The following is a 26,850-nucleotide window of genomic DNA, read 5'->3' as shown; positions in this document are numbered from 1 at the left end:
CCTCAACCAGCCTTGTCTTGTCGCCTAGAAGATCTTGGCTCATACCCACAATGGGGATTGGCCACATGGTATCTTATAATGGAAATTTTCCAGCCGTGGCGATGATAAGCGCTCACGCATCGCTGCACTGCCGATGATAAGTGCACGCGCATCGCTGTACTGGTTTATAGTTCCCACCGTGAAGACTCGCATCAAGCGACAGGGTTATATTTTTGATCGCTTCATGTTTGTCTCGCGGTAAACTTGTACTGCGATAGCCTTCACAACTGGCTTTCTTTGCAAATCTTCCGTTTCGTCGCTCGTTCCGCTGACTCACTGCCTGTTGTGCGCGTCTCTTGCGAGTGAAAATCAAACAACAAAAAACGCGAGTGTCACGAAGCTGCGGACTCGGTTTATTCTGTTCCTCACTGACTGGTGCAACGCTTTCGCAGTTCGTACGCCGCGATTTCACATCGCTCCTTGCGCAATTTCTTTCTCTGCGCACGCCAGATGAGCGACGCCGCCTCGGAGCGCGCAATTGGTCTGGCAACGTTCATCCGGGAGCTCGCTTGTGCGGAGTTTCTGGCGCATGCGCAGAGAGGTCGCTACAAGATTTGTTCGGAAAAGAGTGGTGCGATGTTAGCGAAAAATCCGAAGAATCCTCGCAACGGATGGACTCCAGCAGCATGAAAACAAACAAGAACGGTGCTTCGATCGTGGACTAACACCGTGCCGCAGGTCCGGAGCCGGCCGAGCGACCAGTGGACGAGGTGAAGCCCCCCGAAGAGTCGCGATATTGTTGTCAGAATCGCCCACTGTCCTTCCAAGATGGCGGCGTATTTTCGTTGAAAAAAAATTGACAGGGTATCCCCCCACCAGAAACCACCGCCAGTTCGTTCTCTCCGGCCGGGGGCCTCACGAGAAATGGAGCTTCGAGTCGGCAACAAGTACCGGCTCGGACGGAAAATTGGCAGCGGATCCTTCGGGGATATTTATTTGGGTAAGTGGCGTTCCCTTTTCTTGCACCCCCCCCCCCCCCTTAGCTTCGGGCAGTTGTTTCAGCTGACGATGACCCAGACCCATTTTGGACGTCGCCTTGTTGCCCTTCCGGACTCTGGGTTTATTCGTTTGCCAGTAGCCTACTCTGTCGAGCCTTCAAACGCCAAGGAACCAGCAGTATCGTAACAGAGCCCTGTTCTTCCGTTTCGGGCAAGCGACCGTCGGCCCCATCAGAGTTCTTTGTACCCTGACTGGGCGTCTCGAAACGCGACGGGAAAAAAAAGTACCCTCGATTGCTCAGTCGCCTACGTTGTTCCCGTCGAAGTCTTCTCAGAGCGCGCAGTGTCGAAATGAAATTCGCTGCGTCGCACTACGATTGTGTGGCGAATAAGAGCGAGCTCTCCCGATCGTCTTTGTGGTGCTTGTTTAGTTGCTTCGAGGCGAGCATCCAAATAAGTCTTCCGCGGGTGTGGACAGTCTGGGAGGGATGTGCGATTCCGTTTCGGTCGTCTCCGATGTTGTCAGACTCAAAAGGTGGCTGTTTCGCAGAGCCGAGGGAGATCTTTAAATCGTTCGCCGCCCGACATCGGGCGGGGTGAAGAGAGCCTTTGCGAAAGGGCCTTCTTCGTAACGGTGTGTGGCGTTCGAGTTGCAATAACAAAAGAAGATAGCCCTCTTCCCCGTACCTCCCGGTAATCGATAGGACTCGCGAAAGAAAAAAAAAAATAACGAACTAAGGCGTTTTTTTCGTCATGTACCGGACGGCGAAGCAAGCGGGGTGGCTACCCCCCGTCGAGTTTTTCTTGCGAGCTAGCGCTCGGTTCTTCGGTCAGCTGTGCGACGGCAGTCGCCGAATTTGGATCCGCGACCACGGCGGTAGTCGCCTGCCTGCCCTCGCTCAGCTGTTTATGCGCGCAGGGCAGGCTTCGCTGATCGAATAAGATGGTCGCTGGCCCGTGGGAACAATTGAGGTGCGTTTTCGTTCGTGGGCGGTTTTTGTTGCGCGGAATACGGTGGTGGCCCCCGTTACGAGAATCTCGTGCCCTTTTGGCCGCTGACGCTTCTTGGTGGCATTTTTCCTTTTTTTTTTTGTCAGCTTGTTTTACGAGACGCTCTCTAGTCCGTAGTTGAGCGCGTCGTCGCTTCTGCCGGGCCCGGCGTTTTTCTTCTTTTTTCACAATTCCTGCGAACGTGCGCGAAGACTACACAAATCCGCTAGACGCTGAGTTTACACACTACATTCTTCTTGCGTGTTCGCTACTGTTATGAAAACATTCGGTCAATACCGACTAATCCCTCTGGTGTATCTTTCGTAAGAGAAAGAGGTGCAACTAAATTGCCATGCAAATGGAGCCACGAGAGCTGCCTTCGATCGGCGCTCCACTGGTTGAAGAGTGGTGTGCTTTGTGGAAAAAAAAAAAAAGACAAGAAACGTCTCTCGTTTCTTCATTTTGTTCGGCGGCCGCGTTCATTGCAAATGAGACCCGTAGCAACGCGTCCTCTTCCCGTAGTGCGCAGTTCGTAATCAGGCCGGGAAGAAAGAAAGAACCCCGATGATGGCCGACGCGCCACAAAGAGGCCAGTCGGACGCAGAAACAGGAGAAAAAAAAAATAGAAGAAAAACCTAACCCGTAAACATTTGCGCCTTCGAAGGTGAAGGTCTGGGTCGGGTCGAGGCATTATTTGCCTAGGAGCGGCCCAATTGCTCTCCTGATAAAAGGGAGGCAACCAACAGCCGACGTCGGGAGTCGTCTCGCGTTGCTTCTACCGCGAGTTTTTCTCGGGGGTGGCTTTGAAAGTCGGGTTAGTTTGCGTCCGATATCGTTTACAACCTCCAGCGAACCCGCCTCATCGGCCCGCCAAAACGCGAGTTTTTTTCAGTTTTGGTTGTGTTTTCGGTGAAAGCCGGAACGCGCGGTGTATCGTCTTGCGTCTTTATGTTATTTATTTCGATCGCCGCGCGTCTTGTCCTTCTGGCGATGGTGACTCACCGCTGTGAATTCCAGATTCGGGGTTGCTTTTCTCTCTCTCTCTCTCTCTCTGTCACTCACTATACTGAAAAGTAGAGTGTTGCTGGTCGCTATTGCCCAACTAATCTGGATTCGGCTGTGCCTGCAGTGTTGTAGAGGGCACAGTGTTTACAGGGTGCGGTTTAGTTTTAAGCTTCTATTGAAGTGTTTCCGCCATCGTCATTGAAAGGCTGGTTCGCCGGACACATTGGTAATGCTTCCTTAAAAACAAAGCAGTGCTAAGTCAACAAAGACACAGCTTGAGGTGCTGCTACATTGAATAGAGATCGTAATAGTATCAGCACGTTTGACTCTGACAGACGAAAGTTCGCTCGCATGGACACATGTTTACGCAGCTGAATGAAACACTTGCCTTTATAAGGGAACCATGCGTTACCCCTAACTGGCAAAGAAAAATAAAATGCTTGCAAGGCACTAGTTAAGAATCTGCAGTCACGTTTTGCTGATTCGCAGTCGAGTGCCATTTAAGACGTAAATATCGTCTAGCAGAGCAGTCTGGCGTTAACTTCGGAACTGTTAGTGTTGGACTAGAAACGTAAATTTTGCCCGACATGTAGTCCTCGTCAAACCTACGGCATGCACTGTCGATTCATACGTCGTTATCTCATGGAGTAGGATGATAGTTGAACTTGAGATCTAGTGCAATTCGTTGAGAACAATCCTGGTGGGCCGAGACTGGATGTGCACAGCTTGGTGCGACAAGAAAGATGTGCTTGCCTAGTGTTTGATACAATTTTTTGTGCAGTCTGAATCGCCCCTGTCCAGAGCAACTAGTCTGCCACCATTTGTGCAAGAACATGTAGAAGTCTGGTGTCAAACATTGTCATACAACTGGCAAGGCACATTTGTCAGAATTCAGGTGTGAATGAAAGCTTGTAGATAACACAAGGTAGCATCTGTGGATGGCATTAGTATTCATAGCCAAGCTTTCAAACGCTCTTCAATTGGGATTCGGGCTCCATGTATTGTTGATCCATGTCTAATCTAAGCAAGGTGACACTAGTATTTGCTGTCATCATCCTCTCCCGTTTACCGGCATGCGTTCGAGAATTTTAGCAGCTCGTAGCATCACACTGCTGCTGTAACCACATGTTTCCTGATATGCTCCGTCATGCCGTTTGTCTCTGTCACACGTACCTGCCACTCACATTCGGCAAGTCGGCAAACCAGAACACAGCCATTTTTTACTGGACAATGCACAACTTATGGCAGCGTGGCATGACACTTACTGTACAGTGCTGACGCATAGCACCTGACACCAGAGTCTCAAATCAGGCCGAAGTTGGTCACTGCACATGCGCTACTTTGAAACCAACAGCAGAGCATGTGGTGAGGCCCCGGTTGTAAGACTCCAGATATTATTACTGAATTATAAACCGACAATACAGTCTCAAATCAAAGCTGTACGCTATTGTGATGTACTTTGAATTTGTAACTCTGCCACAGCATTACAAGTTTCGCCTTGCGGCATATATATATATAATCATACACGATTCTAAGCTAGGCTAATATAATTAACCAAGAATTATGCACCGAACAGTTTCTTGTTGAGTGAATTTGTCAACACTGTCACAGATGACAGCAACACTTTCCCTACCTTCTGCACGATGCCCTACAGTTTGAGCTCACTTTATTTGGACTTAGTCTTCCAAGTCTTCTTGTGTGTGCACATGCTTGGCATCAAATCTGCAGGCAACTGCATCACTGGTGGGAAAGTTTCCAAGGCGGAGTAAACAGCTTCATTACCTACAACACGAAATGGTTAAATAGATAAGAAGCTGCAGCAATGGGGGTGAATGGTTGCCCGGCCAGATTTTAAGATTAGATTAGATCTGGGTTTGTACAAGGAGGCTTTGTGCATGCGTCGAACTGCTAAGAACACAATAAGAGTAGCGTGTATGCAACCACTGTTGAGGACTTGTCGCTAGTCGGTGACATCGGTGTCGGTAGCCGAACGTGAAGTGTTTTTCACACCTGCCCACGGAACTTTTCCGTCCGACTAACTGGCTCATGCATACCAACATGAGGTAACCGTGAAAAATGGCAGAAGTTTCTTGGAACTGGGCAAAAAAGGTATTATTGGACAAAGTGCAGGGATTGGAAACAATTTTGGACAAAACTTTCAGGGCCCTAATTTGGAAAGAGCTAGGGATAAGAGTTAATGGAAAGTATCTTGGTAACCTGTGATTCGCGGATGACATGGCCTTGATGAATAAGTCGGGGGACGAATTAAAGCTCACGATTACTGAACTGGACACAGAAAACAGAAGAGAGGGTCTGAAAATTAATATGCTCAAAACTAAAGTAATGTGGGACAGTCTTGACAGAAACAGCACTTTGCGATAGGTGGAAAGACGCTTGAAGTTGTAAAAGAATAAGACGGGTAGTAACCGCCGAGCTGAACCATGAGAGCGAAATAACTAGAAGAATAAGGATGGGGGTGGATCACATTAGGCAAGCATTCTCAAATCATCAGTAGTAATCTGCCAATAACCCTCAAGAGGAAGGTGTATAACAGCTGCATCTTGCCAGTACTTACCTACAGAGCAGAAACGTGGAGGCTTACTAAGAGGGTTCAGCTCAAATTGAGGATGACACAGCGAGCGATGGAAAAGGATAGGTGTAACCTTTACAGACAAGAGAGCTGAGTGGGTCAGGGAACAAACCGTTTTAAGGATATCATAGTTGAAATCAAGAAGAAGAAATAGACATGGGCAGGTCACATAGCACGTAGGCAGGATAACAGCTGGTCATTAAGAGTAACTGACTGGATTGCCTGATTAGGCAAACTCACAAAGGGGAGACAAAGTTAAGTGGGCCGATGATATTAAAAAGTTCTCAGGTATAACGTGCAGCAGAAAGCACAAGCCTGTGATTGGCGGTTCATGGGAGAGGCCGTTGCTCTGTGATGGGCGTAGTCAGGCTCATGATGATGATGGACTGACAAAATCTGTTCAGCCACTGTATCGTGCTGTAATTGAAGACATCCTGTGGTCACCAGGTTATCTTACCTGTCATATTTTCATCTTGCGAGCGCACTTGAAATATAAATTCAAGTGCGGCAACAGAGCCGACGAGTTTACTGGCCTCAAATCTCTCTAACACCTGCAGTTCTAGACGTTTGGCTTCTGGTAAGGGAGGCAACAAAATTATTGACAATGTCACTCAGTTTTGGGTTGAGTAGAGTGCAAAAACAGAGTGCAGCACTTGGTCGATCTGTTACACACCCGACCTAACAGTTGTTCAGGTCGGGTGTGTCCCATCAGCATGTTTTTCCAGTGCCACGCAGGGGCAGGTTAGCCATTTCACCAGACAATCCCATACGCTCGCGTGGTTAAAGCTTAGTTGTTCGGTAGCTTTCGTGTTGTGAAAGTGGGCAATTCTTCTAGCCTCTCTCTCTCTCTCTCCGTGCAGGGACAAACATAACGACGGGTGAGGAGGTGGCCATCAAGCTGGAATGCATCAAAACGAAGCACCCGCAGCTGCACATCGAGTCCAAGTTCTACAAGATGATGCAGGGTGGCATCGGCATCCCTCTGATCAAGTGGTGCGGCTCGGAGGGTGACTACAACGTCATGGTGATGGAGCTGCTGGGCCCGTCGCTCGAAGACCTGTTCAACTTTTGCAACCGCAAGTTCTCGCTCAAGACGGTGCTGCTGCTGGCCGACCAGCTGGTGTCGCGCGTGGAGTACATCCACTCGAAGAACTTCATCCACCGCGACATCAAGCCGGACAACTTCCTCATGGGCCTGGGCAAGAAGGGCAACCTGGTGTACATCATCGACTTTGGCCTGGCCAAGAAGTACCGGGACTCGCGGACGCACAACCACATCCCCTACCGGGAGAACAAGAACCTGACGGGGACGGCCCGCTACGCCTCCATCAACACCCACCTGGGCATCGAGCAGAGCCGCCGGGACGACCTGGAGAGCCTCGGCTACGTGCTGATGTACTTCAACCGTGGCAGCCTACCCTGGCAGGGACTGCGGGCTGCCACCAAGCGGCAGAAGTACGAGCGTATCAGCGAAAAGAAGATGTCGACGCCCATCGAGGAGCTGTGCCGTAGCTTCCCCTCGGAGTTTGCCACCTACCTGAACTACTGCCGGTCGCTGCGCTTCGACGAGAAGCCTGACTACTCGTACCTGCGGCAGCTCCTACGCAACCTGTTCCATAGGCAGGGCTTCACCTATGACTACGTGTTTGACTGGAACATGCTCAAGTTTGTGAGTACGCACAAACGGGCCCTCTGCCTACCTTTTTGTTTGAATAATTCGTAGTAGTCTGTACACACCTTCTTTGGCCAAAGCTCGTGCAGTTTCCATTGGTGCCATTTTTAAATGTGTGCTTATGCTAAACGCCAAAGTTTCAGTTGCAAAGTCGTGCCACATTTTTAGTTGCTGACGTCCATGCAGAGATGTTCGTTATATAGTGTGTGTTTTATCGTCGCCCTCAGTTGCTTGTGTTTGTAGTTTCACTTGTGTGGTGTGCACTGCACTACAACACTGAGCATGTGGCAGCGCGTTTTCACGACGCAGTACATGCAATGCTACTAAAACCTGTGGTCGTCTAAGGTCCTAGGCCAAGGCCATGAGATGTTTAGAGGCAAAAGTATGGGGCGTTAGATCCACATCTAGCCGGAATCGCTATTCTATTATTTATTGCTTCTAATCTAGGTTGCGATGCTGACAAGGGGCTAGAGAATTTATTTTGAAGTGATGCTTCCATGCAAAATGATATTCTAGTTTTCTCAAACGTTTTGTCTTCCGCAAAGCTTCTGCTGTTCTATGTACACTTCACGAACATTGGTTTCACACACCAGCCTATTTATGTGAGCTTCCACGAGGGTCTTCTGCCTTACTTCAGTGTTGAACTAGAAGTGGTGTGGTTCGTATAATTGTGGACTGGGGATTGAATTGCATTTGCCCCCTTTCTCTATCTGGCCTTCAGAGCTCAGTGAGCTACACTGTAATATGTAACACCATTAATTAAGAGACCCAACATGGCACTCCTTTTAAAGGTACTTTGAAACAGTTCTTTGAAAATTTTGTTAGCGTTTTAGCTGTAGCATCGATAGATCATTTGCATCATAGTTTTGCTTTGTATCAAGGCAGCTTGGATAATCGATGTTCTTTCTCAAAACAGCCTTTCATCATTAACTCGCTAACTCGCACCTGTCACTAGCGACAGCAGCGCCCTCGACAGAGACGGAAGTGCATCGGGGTGTAGTTGGGATTTGCTCCTCTGAATGCCGCAACACTGCCAGTCGTTCCACCACGCCAACAATCCGTGAACGCCAAGTATGCGAACAAAGTATTTGAGAAAGATTTCGGATAAACACAAGCTCGGCCAATGAGGTTGTGCCTTCAGTGGAGGAGTTGCAGATGGGGGGAATCCTGGTGAGAGCCTGCCACTTACTGTACCGAAGACCTGAAATAACTTGGCTAGCCAGATGCCTTGCATGATGTCGCACCTTGAAAGGCTCCAATCTCTAGACTTTTTGCAGATAATGCAGTCTGGGCAATTATAGTATCCAAAGAAACAAAACCTTGAGATAAACATAAACGCTGTGGCACAGTCGGATCACATTGTGTAGTACAGGGCAATGACATTCACTGTGCACCGGACGTTCGGTGACCTCAATGGACATATCCAAATGGTCGTCAGTGCTTCATGCAACTGTATAATCCTGATAAAATGGTAGGGAGAAATCGGAAACTTGTTCGGCACGCTGCGCCCTGTGGCAATTGGCATGTTTAATGGTTTGTAATAAATTACACACTTGACGCAGAGACCTTAAGTTGGTCAGCAAATGATCCATGGGAATCGCTTTACCAGCTGAATGCGCTTGTACAAAATGGTGAAAAATGTTACAGGGTTTTTTCATTGTTATACGAAAAAGCAGTACGTACGTCTTTTGTGTGACCGCCACAGCCACATGAATAGAACTTTTACTGTAGGCGTTATGGGAGGCAAATTTTCACATGCATCATCCTCCGACTAGTTTTCTGCTTCAACTTTCTTTGCCGAGCGGGCTTCAAGAATTTGGTGGTACCATTGGAGCAGGCCAGTACAACTGTGATAAGAATGCAAAATCAAACACTCATAGGAACACCAGACTGGAAACTGGGAGGACTAAGCGCCAGTCTATGAGCAGCCCGAGAATGTGGCATTTCGCGCAAAGTTGAGTAGAGACACACCAGTTGGCCCGAATGTACTCATCAATTGGGTAACTTCTACAAAAGCACGTTCACAGTGGGAAGTTGTCACATGCGTGAGTGCCATTGCATCAGCAACCAAACTGGTGAATTCGCGCTAGTGCGCTACTCTACCACACGTGGACACACTCATTCGCGGGCCTAGAGAGGAAACCCTGTGCTTGTTTGTTCATATGAGCAGCTTCACCTCTCCCCTCTAGCCCAAGCACTGCTGCTAGCAACTTGCCCTCGATTCTTCATAATCCTGCCTTCTAATGGGCTGTGAAAAATGAGCGTTCTTTTTTTATTTTTATTTCCTGGTGTCCAAAATACAGTAAAACGCCCTTAATTCGGACTTCACAGGACCGGAGGGAATGTCCGAATTAACCGAAAGTACAAATTATCGTGAGTGCGAACAAAACACTTGAAAAATGTCTCCTATACCATCAGTCTTTTATTTCTTAAAGAAGTCTGTGATCGCGGTTTGCTTCATGGATGCCATGTGCAATGAAGTCACAATTTTGCGAAGTTCCTGCAGGTGGCTTAGTCCGTGCACACTCTCCGAGGAAAGCATGCATATGTCCTCCAAAACGGCCAACGCATGCGCAGCCTCTGTCATAGTGTGGCATGAACGCTTGTGAGCATCATCCTCGTCAGCCAATTCCCCTTCTCCGTCTAAGACTTTGGCGCAATGTCGCCGTCGGTCACTGTGCCGGCCATGGCAACATCGCAGTCAATTCCAAAGTAATCGCCCAGGGGCACACCAGCTGACATGATGCTCACATAGCGGCCGTCTTGCTCTTCGCCAGACGCCAGTTACCTCATCGGCCACCACCCCTGGATCACCAGCGTAGTACATAAAGCCGCTATGCCTAAAGCGGTTTGCGACTACTGTAGGCAGTTTGTTGTTCCACACGTATGTCAGCATGTGGATTGCGCTTAACAGGCTAATGGGGAATTCCACTTGTCGAGCGGGAACAAGTTTTTTTGCTCCGCGGCCGAGAATCTGCATTCCGCTGGTAGATTAGGAGCAAGTCGCTCCGTGACAGAGCGTTCCGTGTGCTCCGTCTTACAGAGACTGATTTCGCTGGAACTCCGAGAAAGTGTTGCCGTCATTTCCAGCACACTCGGGCAGCACCGTTGCCTGCAGCTGCCTTGAGCTTTTTTTTTTTTTTTTTTTTTCTCCTCAAGGCAGTGCCCTCTGCACTAGTTCACATTTCTAAAATGGCGTTGTTTGATGCCGTTGGGCGTGCTGCTGCTGGTTGCTTCTCGCTTTGAACGACAGCAAAAGCACTAGTAGCAGCAGCGAGGACGAGCCGCACGTGCTTTCCCGCCGTGTGCATGGCCAAAGTCTCGACAGAAGATAATCAGCTAAGTCGAAGTTTTCAGGACTGGTTTGGTGACGTTTGTGTAAACAATTTCCGGCGCAGATCTCAGAAGTTCCACTCGCAGGTCTGGCTTGGTGCAATCGGAGTGCTCGTTCCAGGATTTCGGTAGCCGCTCCGGATCTACCAGTGGAATTCGCCATTACTTCGTACTGGTTGCCTGAGTTCATGCTGAGCAACATCCGCTCAAGTACCTGCCATCGATAACGGCTTTTCACGAACTGTATGATTCCCTGGTCCATCAGCTGCAGTGAAGCCGTTGTGTTTGGAGGCAGGAATAGCAGTTCAATGTTCTCCAGCCCGGACACCTTCGTGTGTGCACTACAGTTGTCTAGCACGAACAACACCTTCCGAGCCTTGGCCGCAAAGCGGCGTTCGAGCTGACGCAGCTGACTGGTCCCCCTTAAAAGCGATTGTCTTGTCAGGCAGCGCCTTATAGAACAGCGCTGTCTCATCAGCGTTGAAAATGTTACACGGCTCGTACGTAGAAAGACGCACGGATAGTCCAGACTGCCAGTCCTGCACAAAACTTTCGTCAACTGCACCTCTTTCACCACACACGGAACACAAGCCCGTGTTGCTTCTTGAAGTGGTAGAACCAGCCTTCCGACGCATGTTCATGGTCACCGCGAACTTCTCTGCTTGTGCGCAGTAAGGAGGCCGCTCAAGGGCAAATGCGCATTACACGAAACGCACATCTATCGTGACAGTGGTTCTTCTAGCTTGGGATGCGCTGCCGTTCGAAGCCTCTTCCTTTTGTCGCCAAACATGTCCCCGTCATACGCTTGCATAATCTGCTCTTCGTTCTTCACTTAAGTGCTCAGCATGCTTTTCTTCACATTGAACTTTTTTATCACTTTTTTTTCGAGATGCTCCCAGTTGAAATGCCTTCAATATTTTAACCTTCGCAGCCAAATCCTTTGCTCCGTACTTTTCCCTCTCCGCTGCGGGATTTGGGGCGGTCGGGGCCGCAGGAGACGGAGGGGAAGCCATCCCAGCGTAGGTCGCGCGGTGGTCACGCGCGCGCGAAATAGACAACACAAACACACACACAAAAAAAAAACGCACGGTGATAAAAACGAAATGAAAGCCAGTGTACTTTTTTAAAATAGCAAACAGTAAGACTGCAGATGGCAATGATCACGTACAGATAAATAATTTAAAGCACACTAGAGGTGAGCAGTCTAACTCAACAGTCACACAGATGTGTTCGACGCGCAAGAAAAAAAGAAAAGGCAAATCCGTAGGTTGCCTGTTGCTGATGACAGTCGCGATGCACTGGCTTCCATTTTGGTTGTTTAAACCACCGCGTGGTTTGTTTTTTTGTTTTTTTCAGGGGGGGGGGGTGCCTTTGTGATGTACTACCCATAGAGAAAGTTTTGAATCTCAGAAGCCGCAATCTGACCCCAAAGTTGTTCAGGTGCGCCGTCGATTTGGCTGACAGAATCCGCTGACAGAATCCCTGTTGTGACTTGACCGTGGTCGGGCTTTCGATTCAACCGAAGCGCCGCCGAATTTGTTCGAAATAATGAGAGTTTTCAATTGTAGAACAATGTACATTTTTAACGGGACCAGATGTGTGGCCTAATTAACCAAAATTTGAGTTAGTGGGGGTCGAATTAACGAGATTTAACTGTAGCTCTCAGACCAATCTGTTTAATGAGGGCCTTTTTTTGATGGCCAACATGCTGGCGATATCGTCGCCAACTGCAAATTTTTAATGTGAATGGTCTTTGTAGCTCGTACATAAATTAAATGCGCTGCGGCGTCATCTGTGTATAAATGGCATTTCACATTTGCCACCACGGCCATGAATAGTGCTGGCCAACGTTCTCACAGTTGGGCTTACGGAATACAATTGAACCTCGTTTTAACGAGCCGGAATATAACCAAGTATCTGTTATAACAAAGTAAATTAAGAATAGTCTTGCAATAAATAAAAAGGTAGGAATATACTTTTTAGCGAATTTTCAGATATAACGAACCGATGAACCGATTTTGTTGCAAGATCCAACTTTGTTTGAATGAAGTTAGAGTTTATTTCGGATGGTGGACAGGGAATGACAGCCGCTGGGGCTCGGTCAGGAAAATGTTCCGGTGAAGATGCGAAGGCCGTTGGTTCGGCCTCCACCAGCAGCGAGGTGTTTTTGTCTATTTTAGTTCATTTTCGAGCCACCTGGTATTTTACTACACGATAAATGGACAACGAATGACCCCTTTGCCATCTCTCACTTCATATGGCTTACAGCAAAGGCTGGCGGGTCCCTTTGATTCATAACTCCTTCTCTTGTTCGATCGTCGTTGAGAAGTTCTTCTATTTGGGAGTCAAACTGAAATGCTCTAGTTGTGTTTTTTTTTTTTTGTCTTCTAATGCACTGAAACATTTTTCTCTAATGGGTCGTTTAAGTACATGTGATTAATTCTACTAATGCCCTACTATGTCATTCGGCTTGTCCCAGAATGTCTGGCTGGTGGCTCAAATTGTGTCCTATGTCTACCTTAATTTCACAATTACTAAAGGGCTGCTTTGTGTACATTGACATATTAAATGTTCTCAGGTTCTGACTTCTCACTCTGACATGAAGTCTACTAATGCCTTACTATGTCATTCGGCTTGTCCCAGAATGTCTGGCTGGTGGCTCAAATTGTGTCCTACGTTTACCTTAATTTCACAATTACTACAAGGCTGCTTTGTGTACATTGACATATTAAATGTTTTCAAGTTCTGACTTCTCACTCTGACATGAAGTGTTTATTTGCGGTGTCCCTTTAAGAGTGTACGAAAAAGGCTGATCACACATGCGGCGAGCGTCCCATCCGGTGACACCCTGTTCTGCCTTGCAGGGCGGGAATCGGAGCCAGGCTGGCGGTGCCGAGGCCGGAGCCACGGGGGTGGTCGGGGCGGAGGGGGGACCCGAAGGAGGTCACCGGGCTCAAGGAGGAGCCCAGCAGGTGCACCACGCGTCGACGGCGGCCTCGCGGGGCCTGCCCCCCACCACGGCGTCGGGATCACAGCGGCCTCCCTACCGAGGGACCTTCCTGACCGGCATGAACGGCGAGCAGCACGGCATGCCCGCGTCTCCCCCCTATCCCCCCTGGAGGAAGGGCGCCGACCACCACAACGCCGCATCCGGAGCTCTCACAAAGGTAGAGACGCGGGTGGATTGCTGCCCCCGTAAGCTTTGCGTGTACCACCTTCCTTGAGCACCTGCTGATTGCCCCCCCCCCCCCCCCCCCTACCTTGTGTAAACAGTGGAAGCTCACTAATTTACTGTATTGGGTAATTTGGATGTGTTGCCTAGTCCCAGTCAACACATGTAATGTTCGCGGAGGAACAGACATTTCGGAGGTGGAACTCAGCTCCTTGGAGGTGTCCAGATGTCACGTTGCCGGAGGGCCAAATCATGCTGGCAGTGTCTTTCGGAAAGAAAGGGAATTGCCGCCGTTTCATTTTCCTAGCGAACCGGTCCCGCGCTCCGCGAAAGTCAGGGAGTGGGGACGCAGAGTGCATTCGGGTAAGAAACTCTATGGGAGAGCTTTGTGCGCTGCAAGCGGCGCTGCATACTCGCACGGGGCATGTGGCAGACCCGAGGGAAGCTGGCTGCTGGTGCCGTTTTGGGTTCACTGCATGATATCGTGGTGCGTCATCGCGCAGTTTTCACCGTATGATTACTCTTCTGCCTAGTGTCCTGTGCCTGAAGATTGAGAAGGACCTGGTTGTCAATCCAATTACAAAAGAAATGACGAAAAAGTCTCCACATTCTCGCTGCCTAGAGACGGGGAAGAGCGGAAAAAGTGGAAGCGCGCAAAGCCGCAACAAGGCACTAGTGGTTTCACATTTGATTCCCCGAATATGCGCATGTGCGAAAGCACTTGGATGAAAGTGACGTTCAGGTAGACCAGTGGCTAATCGGAGGTGGTGTTGTGAAGTCACCGCGCGGCGTTCCGCAACTTCCACTGACGCTGTGCCGAGGATTTTTCACGGCCTCGCAGCGTATTTGCATAGTGCAAAAAGGTGCAGAACTCGCCCGCCTACCAAGTGTAGCTGGGAACTGTCTGCTGAGCTGGAGACTGTTGAAGCTGGCCGCCTCTTCCACGTCGCATGCGAGTAGGTAATGCAAAAGCTCAATGAGTGAAATGCTCGTTTTCTTTTGTACAGGCAGTGAGATGGTGACCAAAAGTGTAGAGGTGACATGCCAAACGGGCGGAGCTACATGCAGCTCCTCAAAGCTTGAAAAAAATCAAAGCACGCATCGGTTGTATGCACCAGAGACTTCAGCACCACCAATAGATGTTTGCTAGGGTGACTGCGCAAAAGTGGTTGCACCAAAATGCTGTAAATAACTTGCGCAAGCTGTAATAGCGTGAAAAGTTAATTTCCGATATGATTGCCTCCTGGGCACGAGAAAACGTTTTGCGTCACATTGACTCCGCTGGTGCCGGACGCAGGCAGTCAATTTTCACGTCTGAGGAGGCATGCAAGACCTTCCACTTAAGGGGGGACGCGGGTCTTAGAATGGTGAAAAATGGCCAAAAAGTCGATTTTGAAAAAATGCAATATTTAAAATTTTTAGACCTATAAGCACGTGTCCTCAAATTGCGAACGCTGAATTCGATCAGTAAGTGGATTGATATTGATTATGAAGTCGCCACGGGAGCCGCAAAACAACCCACGGCAGGTCAAATTCGTTCAAACTTCCTGCGCACGCTGCTGGTGAGGCAGTCGGCCGATCGCCGCCATCTTTGGCTTGTTTTGAAGCTGATTCCTTTGTGCGCATTTTGCCACCCTTCAAAATGGCATCGCTTAAGGGGGGACGCGGCACTTCGGGACCGAAAATCAGCCGAGAGATCGAGTTTTCGCGGACCTTCTTTTCGCGTTCCCGACATCATTGCGCACCTATTTACAAAATTTCATAGCCGAATACCATCAACTTTTATCGTTATTCAACTTTAAAAAACCGAAAACGGGCGTCCTGCCCTTTAAATTGAGGGCGAATAGCGCAGGTTTCGGCTCTACGATACGCGGGAACTACGCGCTCGATCGGCGCCATTTCGGTCTTGTTTGAAAGAACGCGTTTTCAGCTGTTTTTTTTTATTCAGTAAGCAACATTGAGCGTTTCCCCGGCTCGAAAAACGGGGCCTCAAAGACGAAGAGCCGCGCTCACTGCCATTGGCTAAACGGCGCACGTGACTGAAATGGCACTTTCCGGTTGGCTGGAAGCTCGCGGCTTGCGCCTGCATACGCGACCCGACGCCATTTTGAAAGGGTTACCGCTGTGACGCCTCGAAATCGGCAGAGCACTCTGAAGCTTCTGATCGTATCGCCATGCCTGGAAACGCAAAAAAGTATCGGACCGTGCACGCATTTGGTCGCAGGAAACGCAAAGGTCGTGGGAGAAAGTCTACGAAGTCATCAGAGCCCTTGGTTGACTCCGACGAACGATGTGTCGACGCTCCGCGGCCGTTCAGCGATGGTGCGACCGAGCGCGTTGCCTCCGACGACGATGACGGTGAAGCGAACTCCGGACGACTACGAATCGACGCCAAGGTGGTGACAAACGCCGAAGTTGAAGAAAATCATGCCCGGGAGAAAGCGACGCTCGACCGGCTTTCATCGGCGCCAGCAACTGCACGGAAAATTGACTTTTTCACCGCGAGTTGTAGCGAGGCAACCGCACAGGACTCGGACCACGCTGCTCCTTATCTGCTTATGCATCTAGATATTCAAACGCGATAATGGGTGCCTTGTGTTGCAAAGCCTGCCATGGACCGGCTACGATCGTCAGAGGGGATCGGGACTACGGACTTGCCGTGAAAGTGCTAGTGCAGTGTGAAAGGTGCGGCGAGATCGCGAATGAATGGACTTCGCCCCGCGCGAACGGCACGAAAACGTGCAATCCGTTTGAAGTAAATCTTCTCGCTTCGAGGGCGATGGTGGCTACCGGCAACGGCCAAACGAAAATGAACGATATTTTCGCAACAATGGGCATCTCACACCGCGGTATGCACCACAAGACGTTTCAGCGGCATTTGAAGAACACGCTGGCACCCACTGCAACGCGAGCGGCTGAGTCCGCTATGAGCGAATGTGCGGAAAAGGTTAGAACAATTTATGATGACTTGTGCTTCGGCCACCGGGGCAATATTGCCGTTAGCTACGACGGCACGTGGAAGACGCGAGGCCATTCTTCCCACATCGGCGTGGGCACAGTTATCGAATTATTTAGTGGCTACGTGTTGGACTACGTCTTTCTTTCCAACTTTTGCCTAGGCTGCGAGGTGGGCCCAAAGCCTAGTAGTGAGGGCTATCAAGAATGGAAGGCTAACCACAAATGCCAAAAAAATACGAACAGCAAAGCGGGGCAAATGGAAGTGGAGGCGGCTCTAATTCTATTTCAGAGGTCGCTTGAACGCCATGGCCTGCGCTACACAACTATGCTGTCTGATGGAGACTCTAGGACATTTTGCGCCATACAAGACGCCAAGGTGTATGGTTACATTGACGTGCAGAAGGAAGACTGTATTAATCATGTACAGAAACGGATGGGCACCGCATTGAGAAACCTGGTGCAGAAACAAAAGTGCGATGGGAGAAGAAGCCTTGGTGGGAAAGGCAGGCTCACAGGTGAGCTGATCACCAGGCTGAGCACATATTATGGCCGGGCTCTGAAATCGCATGAAGGTGACGTGGGCGAGATGCAAAAGGCTGTGATGGCCACATACCGCCACGTCACCTCCACTGATGAATGCTCGGACCACAGTCTGTGCCCAGCTGGTGAAACTTCATGGTGTCGGCACAATGCCGCAAAAGCAAAGGGTGAGCCCGACCCCAGGCATGCCTACAATCTACCGAAAGACGTGGCAGAGGCATTACTACCGGTTTATACCCGGCTTTCGGAAAGAGCCCTGCTTCAGAGGTGCGAACGCGGCAAAACGCAGAACTCCAACGAGAGCCTACATTCGGTAATCTGGAGTTTGGCCCCCCAAGGAGCACCATGCGTCCCTGTTCGCTGTTGAAGCAGCTGTTGCAGAAGCAGTGCTGCGCTTCAACACGGGCAATTTGTATTCTGCAACGGCAATCTTAGGTGAAATGGACATGAATGCGACAAGTACTGGTGCCAGGAGAGCGAGAGAAAAAGACCACCGTCGCAGCATTGTCTCCAACAAGAAAAGAACAGCCTCATTGGAACTCCGGAAGCTAGTGAAGAGGAGGCATGAGCACAGAATGCATTCAGACTATGCTTTTGGTGCGTTTTGAGGTTGTCTTGTTGCATCTTCTGCAATAAAAATGTGTGCCCACGTTTTTTCCTCGATTTCTCAAAACGACAATTTTCATGTGCTTCCCATTATGCCGGAGCAATATCTCTTGTTCTATCTGGGTTATCATTACGATTTCTTTTTTGTTTCGAAGATAAATGCAGTGGATGGGTCGTAAAGTAAGTTTTATTGTAATAATTTTTGGAGAAAATTCTCTAAATGGATCTTTTGTTTCATGTGTAGATGGGGAAATTTTTCATGTCATATTCAACATCCCACAACTTTGCTTCGAAATAGCCCAGAACAATGATTTATACTTTATTGCACACTGTGAACATACCGAATTGGTTCTATAGGTTGCACATCAATATCCAAGTTACAGTTAATTAGCTAATTAGGCCTTAATTGAGAAAGTCGCAGGTCATTATATCTTTAAAACTAATTGTCACAGCAAAAAAAGAATTAGATTTTTTAAATCAGCAGTAAAATCTACATAGGCTCTCCAAATTTGACTGAGGTACTCGCAAAAATAAGAGTTTTTGGAAGGTGTAGCATCCCTCCTTAAACAGAACGGCTGCCCTCGCCCCTTTTCCAGAGCCCCCTTTCATGCCGCTGATTGGCCGGAGCACGCGCGCACCAGGCGAGCCCCCCTGTTCCTCGCTTCCCATTGGTTGATGCGGCCAAAGTTGACCACGATTTTTTTTTTTGTATATTGTTCGGCGGCCCCCGTTTTCGTTCGCACACAATGTTCGTCTGCTTCCCGCACGTGCCTGCTTGTGCTACGCGACCGACGCACCGACTTTCCGTCTTTTGCCGGCATGATTGGAGACGCTCGTCTTAAGAAGACGCGCCAAGCGTACGGCAAGAAACGGAGGCATCCGTGGAACGCCCGCCAGAAGAAAGCAGCCGACAACGTGCAGCCGATTTCGCCCGCGGCCGCTTGTGTCCGAAGCAGTGCACTCTCCTATGCCTTGTAGCAGCACTTCATCGGATTGTGTCGTCGTCTGATCGTCATCTTGCACTTCCAGCGGCATCCTAGACCGCATTGACACAGCGTTTTATTCGGGGGACGAGTTTGCTGAGTGCGCGAGAAATGCAGCGGGCTTGAAGGCATCACTCGCATCGCAGTGCGTGACGAAACGTAAGTTGGAGTTACTAGATATTGATCTGGAGAATGGTGGCAAAGCAAACGGGACAGAATTTGATATTGTTGATCTGGCGGCGATACGCTCGTTATTTGGACTTGTCGCGTGCCCAGAATGCGATGAAAGAAGCGTCACTATTTCAAAGGCCAAGAAAGAGTACGGGCTGTGTTCGAAGCTCGTAGTCACGTGCGGCAGTTGTGACTTTCGCGAAGAGCGTTTGAAGTTAATATGCGGGCCATGAAGGCCATCCACAGTATCGGCGAGGGGGCAAAGGCTCTGTCGGACTTCTTCGCCGGGACGAATATTTCGCATCGAGGGCTTCACCACAAGAGTTACCAAAGCCACATGAACATAATGAAAGAAGCCTGCTGTGCGACTGCTGCCGAATGCGAAGCGGCGAGCGTTGCTCGCGTCAAGGAGCTCTATGCGGAGTTCGGCAATGCACCCGAAAACGTCGACGTCATTTATGACGGCACCTAACTTACGCGTGGACATAGCTCGCATATATGTGTTGGCTGCATTGTTGAGATGTATAGTGGCCTCGTGATAGACCATATCGTGCTATCGAATTTTTGCCTGGCTTCTACCACAGGACCCAAGGAAGGAGAAGCAGGACATTCTGCCAGGCTCATTCAGCATGCCCCTCTGTGCCAGAAGAATGTTCATTGTAATGCTGGCCAGATGGAAGTGGAGGCAGCATTACGCTTGTTTGAGCGGTCTTTTGAAAAGCACAAGCTTCGTTATACGACAAAAAAGAGGTGGACGGCTTCATAAAAGTGGCCAAAAAGGACTGCATAAATCATGTACACAAGCGTATGGGAGCTGCCTTACGTACCCTTATAGAGAAAAAAAAAAAAAAAGCTCAAGGTGGCTCACTTGGTGGAAAGGGCAGACTTACGCAACAAAAGATAAAGAAGATCACGTCATACTATGGCTGTGCATTGAGAAGCCACAGGAACGATGTTCCAGGTATGCAGAAGACTGTTCTAGCAACTTTGAACCACATGTCTTCAACTGTCGAGGCACCAAAGCATGACCTTTACCCTGAAGGCCCTGAATCCTGGTGCAAATTTCAGAGAGCTCTTGCGAAAAATGAGAAGCCGCCACCAGACAAGGACGGCCTGCCTGATTTCGTAACTGAGGCATTCGAGCCTGTGTTTAGGCGGCTGAGCGACAATGCCCTCTTGGAAAGGTGCAGCGATGGGATCACCCAGAACCCAAGTGAGAGCCTGCACGCTATGATTTGGCTGCAGGCCCCCAAAACTCAGCATGCATCCTTGCGGAGCATTGAAAGGGCAGTTGCTGAAGCCATCAGCCGCTTCAACCAAGGCACAACCAAGAGCAACGTGCAAACTGCCGAGAAGCTGGGCTACAGCGCTGGCAATGACTTGGTGCGTCGCAGCCTTTAGAAGGACAAGGGCAGGCTGCAAAAATCGCGAAGAGAGTATCTCGACAGCAGTTCAATAAAGGAAAGACTCTCAAAGCGTCACAAGCCAGCAGGGGACTCTGCTTACAGCCCTGGTCTGCTGTAAACAGTCATGATGGCAAATAGTGAAAGTTTTTGCAAAAATAAATATTCTTGGTTTTAGATCTAAACATTGTGTAAATCTATTGTCTATCCAAGGACAACATTATTACATGATTTTTTTGTGTTCCTTTCACTTGCAAGGCACTGGAATGGCCACAAAGTAAAAAAATAATAATTCTCATGCTGAGTCAATGACTATTTTATAATTTTAGAACAAGCTGTGAGCAGTATTCTGGGTGGGTACAGTGAAATTTAGCATGGCCATTTATCTTATAATATATAGCTACAGAATGATGTCATTAATATCGCTGTAGCTTCACTTTAGCAAAAGTTAAAGTTGCTAGAAACTTCAAACGCATTTTTCTCAGTTCGATGTTTTTGCACATTGCACTCGGCCTTACGGGGGTTTTTCCTATGTTAAACTTGAGTGAATGCGACAAAGTTGATATCATTTTACTCGCCTTGACATGACCTAGGGGGTGGTGCTATTTCTATTTCTCTAGCTTCACTTCAAAAATTACCATTGAAGATTTTAGTGAGAGAAATTTATAGTAATATAGTGACCATAAGTGTTCGTCCGTTTTCTTGCTTATAAAATGCTTTCAAATGGATAAAAATAGCATCACCCCCTACAGCAAGTCTCCAGCATTGGGAATATGCATTCATTTTTTGGATTTAGCAAGAATAAATTGCCAAGAAGTCCCGTATGAAGTATGCAATAATCAAGATTCAGACCTTCATATTTTCTAAACCACACGAAATATTAAGAAACAAATTAGAGATTTGAAATCAGCATGAAAAACTAGCTTCGATAGGGAAGTTTGGTTAAGATTGAACAAAAATTTTTAAAAAATTTAGTACCCACGTCCCCCCTTAACACAGAAAACAATAAAGAAGAACATGGAAAATGCAGAAAGGACTGAGAAACTATATTTTTGGGCCAACCAAACTTGGAACGCGCTACGGCACCGTAGTGATAAATCAACGTAAAACAAAACACGAAAGCTAGGCAAATGTTAAATGACATCGTATTTCACTTGCTAAATTCAAAGCACTGATTCATTCAATGTGGCTGTTGGTTTAGTAAATACAAGGCAATTTTAAGATATACCGTATTTACTCGCGTAATGAACCCACTTTTTTCTCGAAAAATCAAAGCAAAGTTGGGGGGGGGGAAGGGGGGTTTACTATGCGGTGTAAATTTTATGAAAACTTTTTCGGGAAGAGCAAAAAATGCAGTAATGCAAAAAAGGTTAGCTTTCTTAGCTTTTCACAATTGACATACGCGTACACTGTTTGGAAACAGTTTCTTTGTTGCACTTTACTACTCATCTTCGGTGGTTGATGGCATTTTCTTCTGCCCACTGTTCCCGGGCGCGCACGCCATAAAAGCATTTTGCGGCTATCTTTTCTCGCAATCGTCTAACCGCAATATCTGCTGTGATCTCATGGGTCACCCAGAAGCGCAACCTCGCACGGCAACCGTGACGATGCCGTTTTAACATTGTAGCAAGTAACCAGCATTGCAGCAAGATTAACCACAGCCGCCGCCTCGCTTCTACACGAAAGGTTCCTCTACGCGCGGATAACAAGTGAAGCGAGAATCGGGGGTGCTACCAAGTTGCGGAAATCGTCACGATATTTTCTTGAAGACAAGCTATTTTTTCTGGTTTCCCAGAAACCTGCAACAATAGCAACGAATGACCCTTACAACAGCAAATCCTGTCGTCGTCGCTCAAAAATTGCATGTGCATGGTTGGGCTTTTTCTTATTCGCAGGGAGCGATTGTTGGTTGGTGCGGGCAGCTTCGTGACCTTCGCTCGCTGGGTGCTTATCAGCTGGGATGTCTGCACTTGCACTGTTCCGTGAACCCTGCTCTGGGGCACAGATAAGATGAGGACGTTCTGCATACAGATAGAAAAACAATGCGGCACGCAGCAACAGGGGAAGGTGGGGGGAGGGAGCGAGCCAAGGTGGCCTGGGGGGGGGGGTGACAAAATAATAAAATGCGGAAGAGATCCAGTAGCGGATGAATTTAGGGGGCACATTTATTACGGGGTGGGGGGGGGATTCGAAGTTGTGTTTATTATGCGAGTGTGTTCATTACGCGAGTAAATACGGTATATCTTCATATAGAAACACCGCATGTATATATAGCCTAAAAGGTTACGCGCTGTCAACTTGCAACCACTGAAGTTCTACGTTCTAAGAACCACCGCAGTTGGTGAAGAACTGTGGGCGGTCGACAAAGTTTCACTAGATGCTTCAGGGCAAAAAAGAAGCATGCTTTTATAGCAGTACAGTAAAAGCTTGTTAATTCGGATTTCACGGGACCGAAAAAACTGTCCGAATTAACCGAATGCCGAATTAACGAATGAACAGGGAAAACAACATTTAAAATTAAGCTGCATAAGCATACCTTTATTTGTTGAAGTATTTTGTAATTGTCGTCTGCATTTTCGCGCAGATTGCGGCTGACATCACAATTTTTCTTAACTGTTCCAAACGGCCAACAGCACGCAAGCTGTCGCGAGTGTTCAGGCAAGCGTCCTCTAATATTAACAGCGCCTCCGAGACGATGAGGTCGCGGCTGTATCTCCTCGCATGATTCTTCGTCGGAATCGTGGTCTTGATGCGCGCCCGTGACATCATTAATAATCTCTTGATCGGTCAGGAGACCACTCGTGGCGACACCATGATCAATCGCGATGTAGTCCTGAAAGGTCACATCTGTGGGAAGGATAGCATCGAAAGTCGGGCAGTCATCGTCGGTGGACTCTGCTGACACCTCCTCGATGCCATCGTCAGCTACTGCTGCATGCTCGGGCCTCACAAAACCGCTGTGCCGAAAACAGTTGGCGATGACTTGCGGCGGAGTGTTTTTCCACACGTGGGCGATGATGTACACTGCGCCGAATAAGTCCACTTGATACAACTTTCCAGCTTCTGAGCATAAGATCATTCGCTCTAGCAGGTGCTTGCAGTACTTCGACTTCACGTAGTGAATGATACCCTGGTCCATCGGCTAAAGAGCAGACGTAGTGTTGGGCGGCAAAAAAACTACTTTGATGCTCTTCAGTTCGACTGTACAGTTATGAGCACTGCAGTTGTCAACAACCATAAATATCTTGCGGTCCTTCAACGTGAAGTGCCGGTCCAACTGCTGCAGCCAGCCGCGAAAAATGTCCGATGTCATCCATGCCTTCCTGTTCGCTGTGTACTCGACAGGAAGGCTTTTGACGTTCTTAAAATAACGTGGCTTAAGCGCCTTCCCGACGACAAGTAGTGGCACGCGCTCCATGCCAGTCATATTGGCGGCAAGAAGCACAGTTATCCTTTGCTTGCACTTCTTGCCACCAATGCACACGTCCCCTTTGTAAGTCACCGCCTTGTCAGGCAGAGCTCTGAAAAATAGAGCAGTTTCATCTGCATTGAACACGTCACGTGGTTCATATGTGGCGATGTGCTCCAGCAGCTTCACATTTCTCCACTCGGTGGTCACGCTTTCGTCAACATTGGCCTTTTCGCCGCACACACTCCTGAAGACAAGTTCGTGTCTCTCTCTAAACCTCGCAAACCACCCTTCTGACGCTTTGAACGATTCAATGCTCATCATTGCTGCGTACTTCTCACCTTGCGCCATGTTTAGAGGTCCGCTCAAAGGCAGATGCGCGCTGCGACAGTCAGTAATCCACTGGAGCAAAGCTTCTTCGAGCCGGAGATGAGCTGCGGTTACCGCTTTCTAGAGGCATGAAACTTCTCGCTTTCGAAGGCTCGTCGAATCTGTTGTTCATTTTTCACGTACGTTCCCAACGTGCTCCGTTTCACGTTGTACTTGGTCATAACCTGCTGCTGTCGCGATTCGCCGTTCTTCAGTGCTTCCAAAATTTCCACTTTAGTCGCCAAGTTCTTCGCGTTGTAGTTCTGCTGCTTTTTCAGCGTTGCCATCACTGTAGCGCACGATGGTGGTGGCATGCAAATACGGTCACAATGGAAGAAAAAGAGAACTCCGCAAGAAGAGATGGTTCCGACACGACAACACAAGGGAAAATGGCGTCGGAGGCGCTGAGTGGAGAAGAAAGAAGACGCCGACGTTCGTTGACGCTGCGATCGCCCGCACTAGTTGATGATGATGGCGATGCCACTCAGGTTTCGGTTTCACTCCAGTGGTGCCAGCGCTGCTTTATCACATTTTTGTGTAGCAGCAGTCGTCAGCATTTGTCCGAATTAAGCGTTGCGGAGCCGAATTTCGACGAAATAACGAAGGTTTGGTCCCATAGATTAACATGCACTTTGGCCGGGACCAATAGAGCCGTCCGAATTATCCGAATTAACGGGTGTCGAATTAACGAGCTTTTACTGTAGTATATCTAGCAGTGAAATCAGCATGCCGTCGAATTTCTAGCTTCAAGGCCTCATTTGATGTTAAATTTCACTGCATTAGTGCTTTTCTGAGTTTCTTTGAAGGTAACATCGCTATGAAGATGTATTTAACCTTCGCGGCTACATTTAATAACATTTCACAGCTCCGGCGGATGCCATACGTTTGCAGCGCCGCGGCTGCTCAGATCCCCTGCCATGGGCGAGGGCGCCGCTAGCGGTTGCTCCTGTCTCTGTAGCAAACTTTCGCGGAATCTTCATCACCGGTAAAAGTATTGACGGACTCTGCTTACGGCTGAGCATGATATCGTGGGAAGTTTGTCCAAGGAAAGATCGGCTCAAGCATCGACCCAAGAGCAGCGCATGTGATGCGAAGTTTGTGTTCACAGCTTTTGTAAGTCCATGCCCTGGCACCAAAGGCAAATGCTCAGATCACGAAGCCGTTAAGCTTTTAATTTTGTGGACAAGGTAGCAAAAACAATATCTGTAGCAAGTGGAATAATGAGGATGCTTTTCATATTAGGAAGCTCTGTGCTTTTTGTATTGGATTAGGAAGACAAGTTTACAGACTATTTTCTTGCGACACAACGTGTGGCGACTTGCAAAGTTCTCACCTTGTTTATCATACTGCAAGCTAATCATGTTAGCACTTGTTATGATTTTCAAACACTGTTTCGAAGCCTGGAATGCCTTATGTATGCATATTTTGTATTTTGAAATGTTCATATATAGGGGAAAACAATATTGCGGTCTCCTTCAGTTCAATGTATTCGGGATTGACTGCATTAGCTTTAGCATACTGAGTTACTGTAGTCGTGAACTTGTGAACGGGTTGGGGGCCGAAATTAACCATGCAAGCACATAATTTTTGCAAAATATCTACTGTATTCTACTTCCCGGCTGCACCATAGTTCAAGAATACGTTGCCTTTTTAAACATAATGTTCCCTGCTGTTGCTCAGTGACTAAAAAAAAATAAAACTAGCCTACAATTGTTGCTGTATAAAGCATCATAGGTTGTCAGTAACATCCGGTAAACCTGCTCTTCGCTAAGATCTGTGCGAATACCAGAATTAAGGACACCCTCGTATTTTTTACTAGAGATCTTTATTGAGTTTTGAAAAGCATCCTGATGGTTGCTCGCACGTGTATGTGTGAGAGCAGACTATGCAGCATTGTGTTCATCTCAGCTTGGTAGCCTCGGGCGTTAAAGCTTTCTATACCACGGCGTTGCTGTCCATCTCGGTGCCCAGAAACCGAAACTGAAAGTTGTTATGTCAGTGAGGTGATATCAAATCCTATAGAGAGAATACATGTATGTTGGGATGTGTTTCATGCCTACTAGTAACAAGAAACGGAACATGAGATGTGCAAGCTTCGGTTTTGATCGTACCGCCCCATTAAAGTTGGACTGAACTAGAGAGAAACTGTTTATAAACGCCCAAAGGTTTCTTTAGAATCGACATGTGGCAGTATCTTGTTGCCAGTCGGCACGATATTTGAAACTGTGCCCTTTTTTCTCTCTCTCTCTCTTACAGAGCGGCGTAGCAAAAGCGTCGGACAGGTAGAGCGACGGCACCGTAAGCACCGATTGAGTCCTCCCTCGCCACATTAATATTTTTGTCTCCCTCCCCTCACTGCCGCTTCCACCCCCTGTTGCAAGGGGTTCGAATGTCAAAGGGCAGAGGTGGGGAGGTTCACTGTTGCTGCTGTTGCTCCTTCATGTGGGACTGTTAACAATTTGACACTGCAAGGAGGATTACAAGGAGGAGGCTTTGCTTGTCCAGTCAAGAAGAGGTCAGGAGGGGCTTACGCACACGGCAGTGGTTCGTCCGACCTGCCCACGCCTCTGACTGGTCCGTCGTGCATCAATCTGCAAGGGAACAAGAAGTTGTGGCGGCTCGTGTTCTCTCGAACCACGTCGCCGTCGTGCGCGTCTCCTCGTCGTGGTGTG

The 26,850-nt window shown here is 48.4% G+C and overlaps 1 protein-coding gene across 1 annotated transcript; it reads left to right on the top strand.

The window, feature by feature from the left end:
• Positions 1-612: 612 nt before the first annotated feature.
• LOC119180183 (casein kinase I) lies at positions 613-26,602 on the top strand. Its single transcript, XM_037431325.2, has 4 exons — positions 613-979; positions 6,423-7,231; positions 13,432-13,734; positions 26,435-26,602. Exons 1-4 carry the CDS (start codon positions 904-906, stop codon positions 26,462-26,464), a joined length of 1,218 nt encoding a protein of 405 aa, XP_037287222.1. The 5' UTR covers positions 613-903; the 3' UTR covers positions 26,465-26,602.
• Positions 26,603-26,850: the final 248 nt, after the last annotated feature.

Source organism: Rhipicephalus microplus, chromosome 7 (assembly GCF_043290135.1).
Source record: "Rhipicephalus microplus isolate Deutch F79 chromosome 7, USDA_Rmic, whole genome shotgun sequence".
NCBI lineage: Eukaryota > Metazoa > Arthropoda > Arachnida > Ixodida > Ixodidae > Rhipicephalus > Rhipicephalus microplus.
Note: the sequence above shows the minus strand (reverse complement) of the source record. Positions and strands in the feature narration are given on the sequence as shown.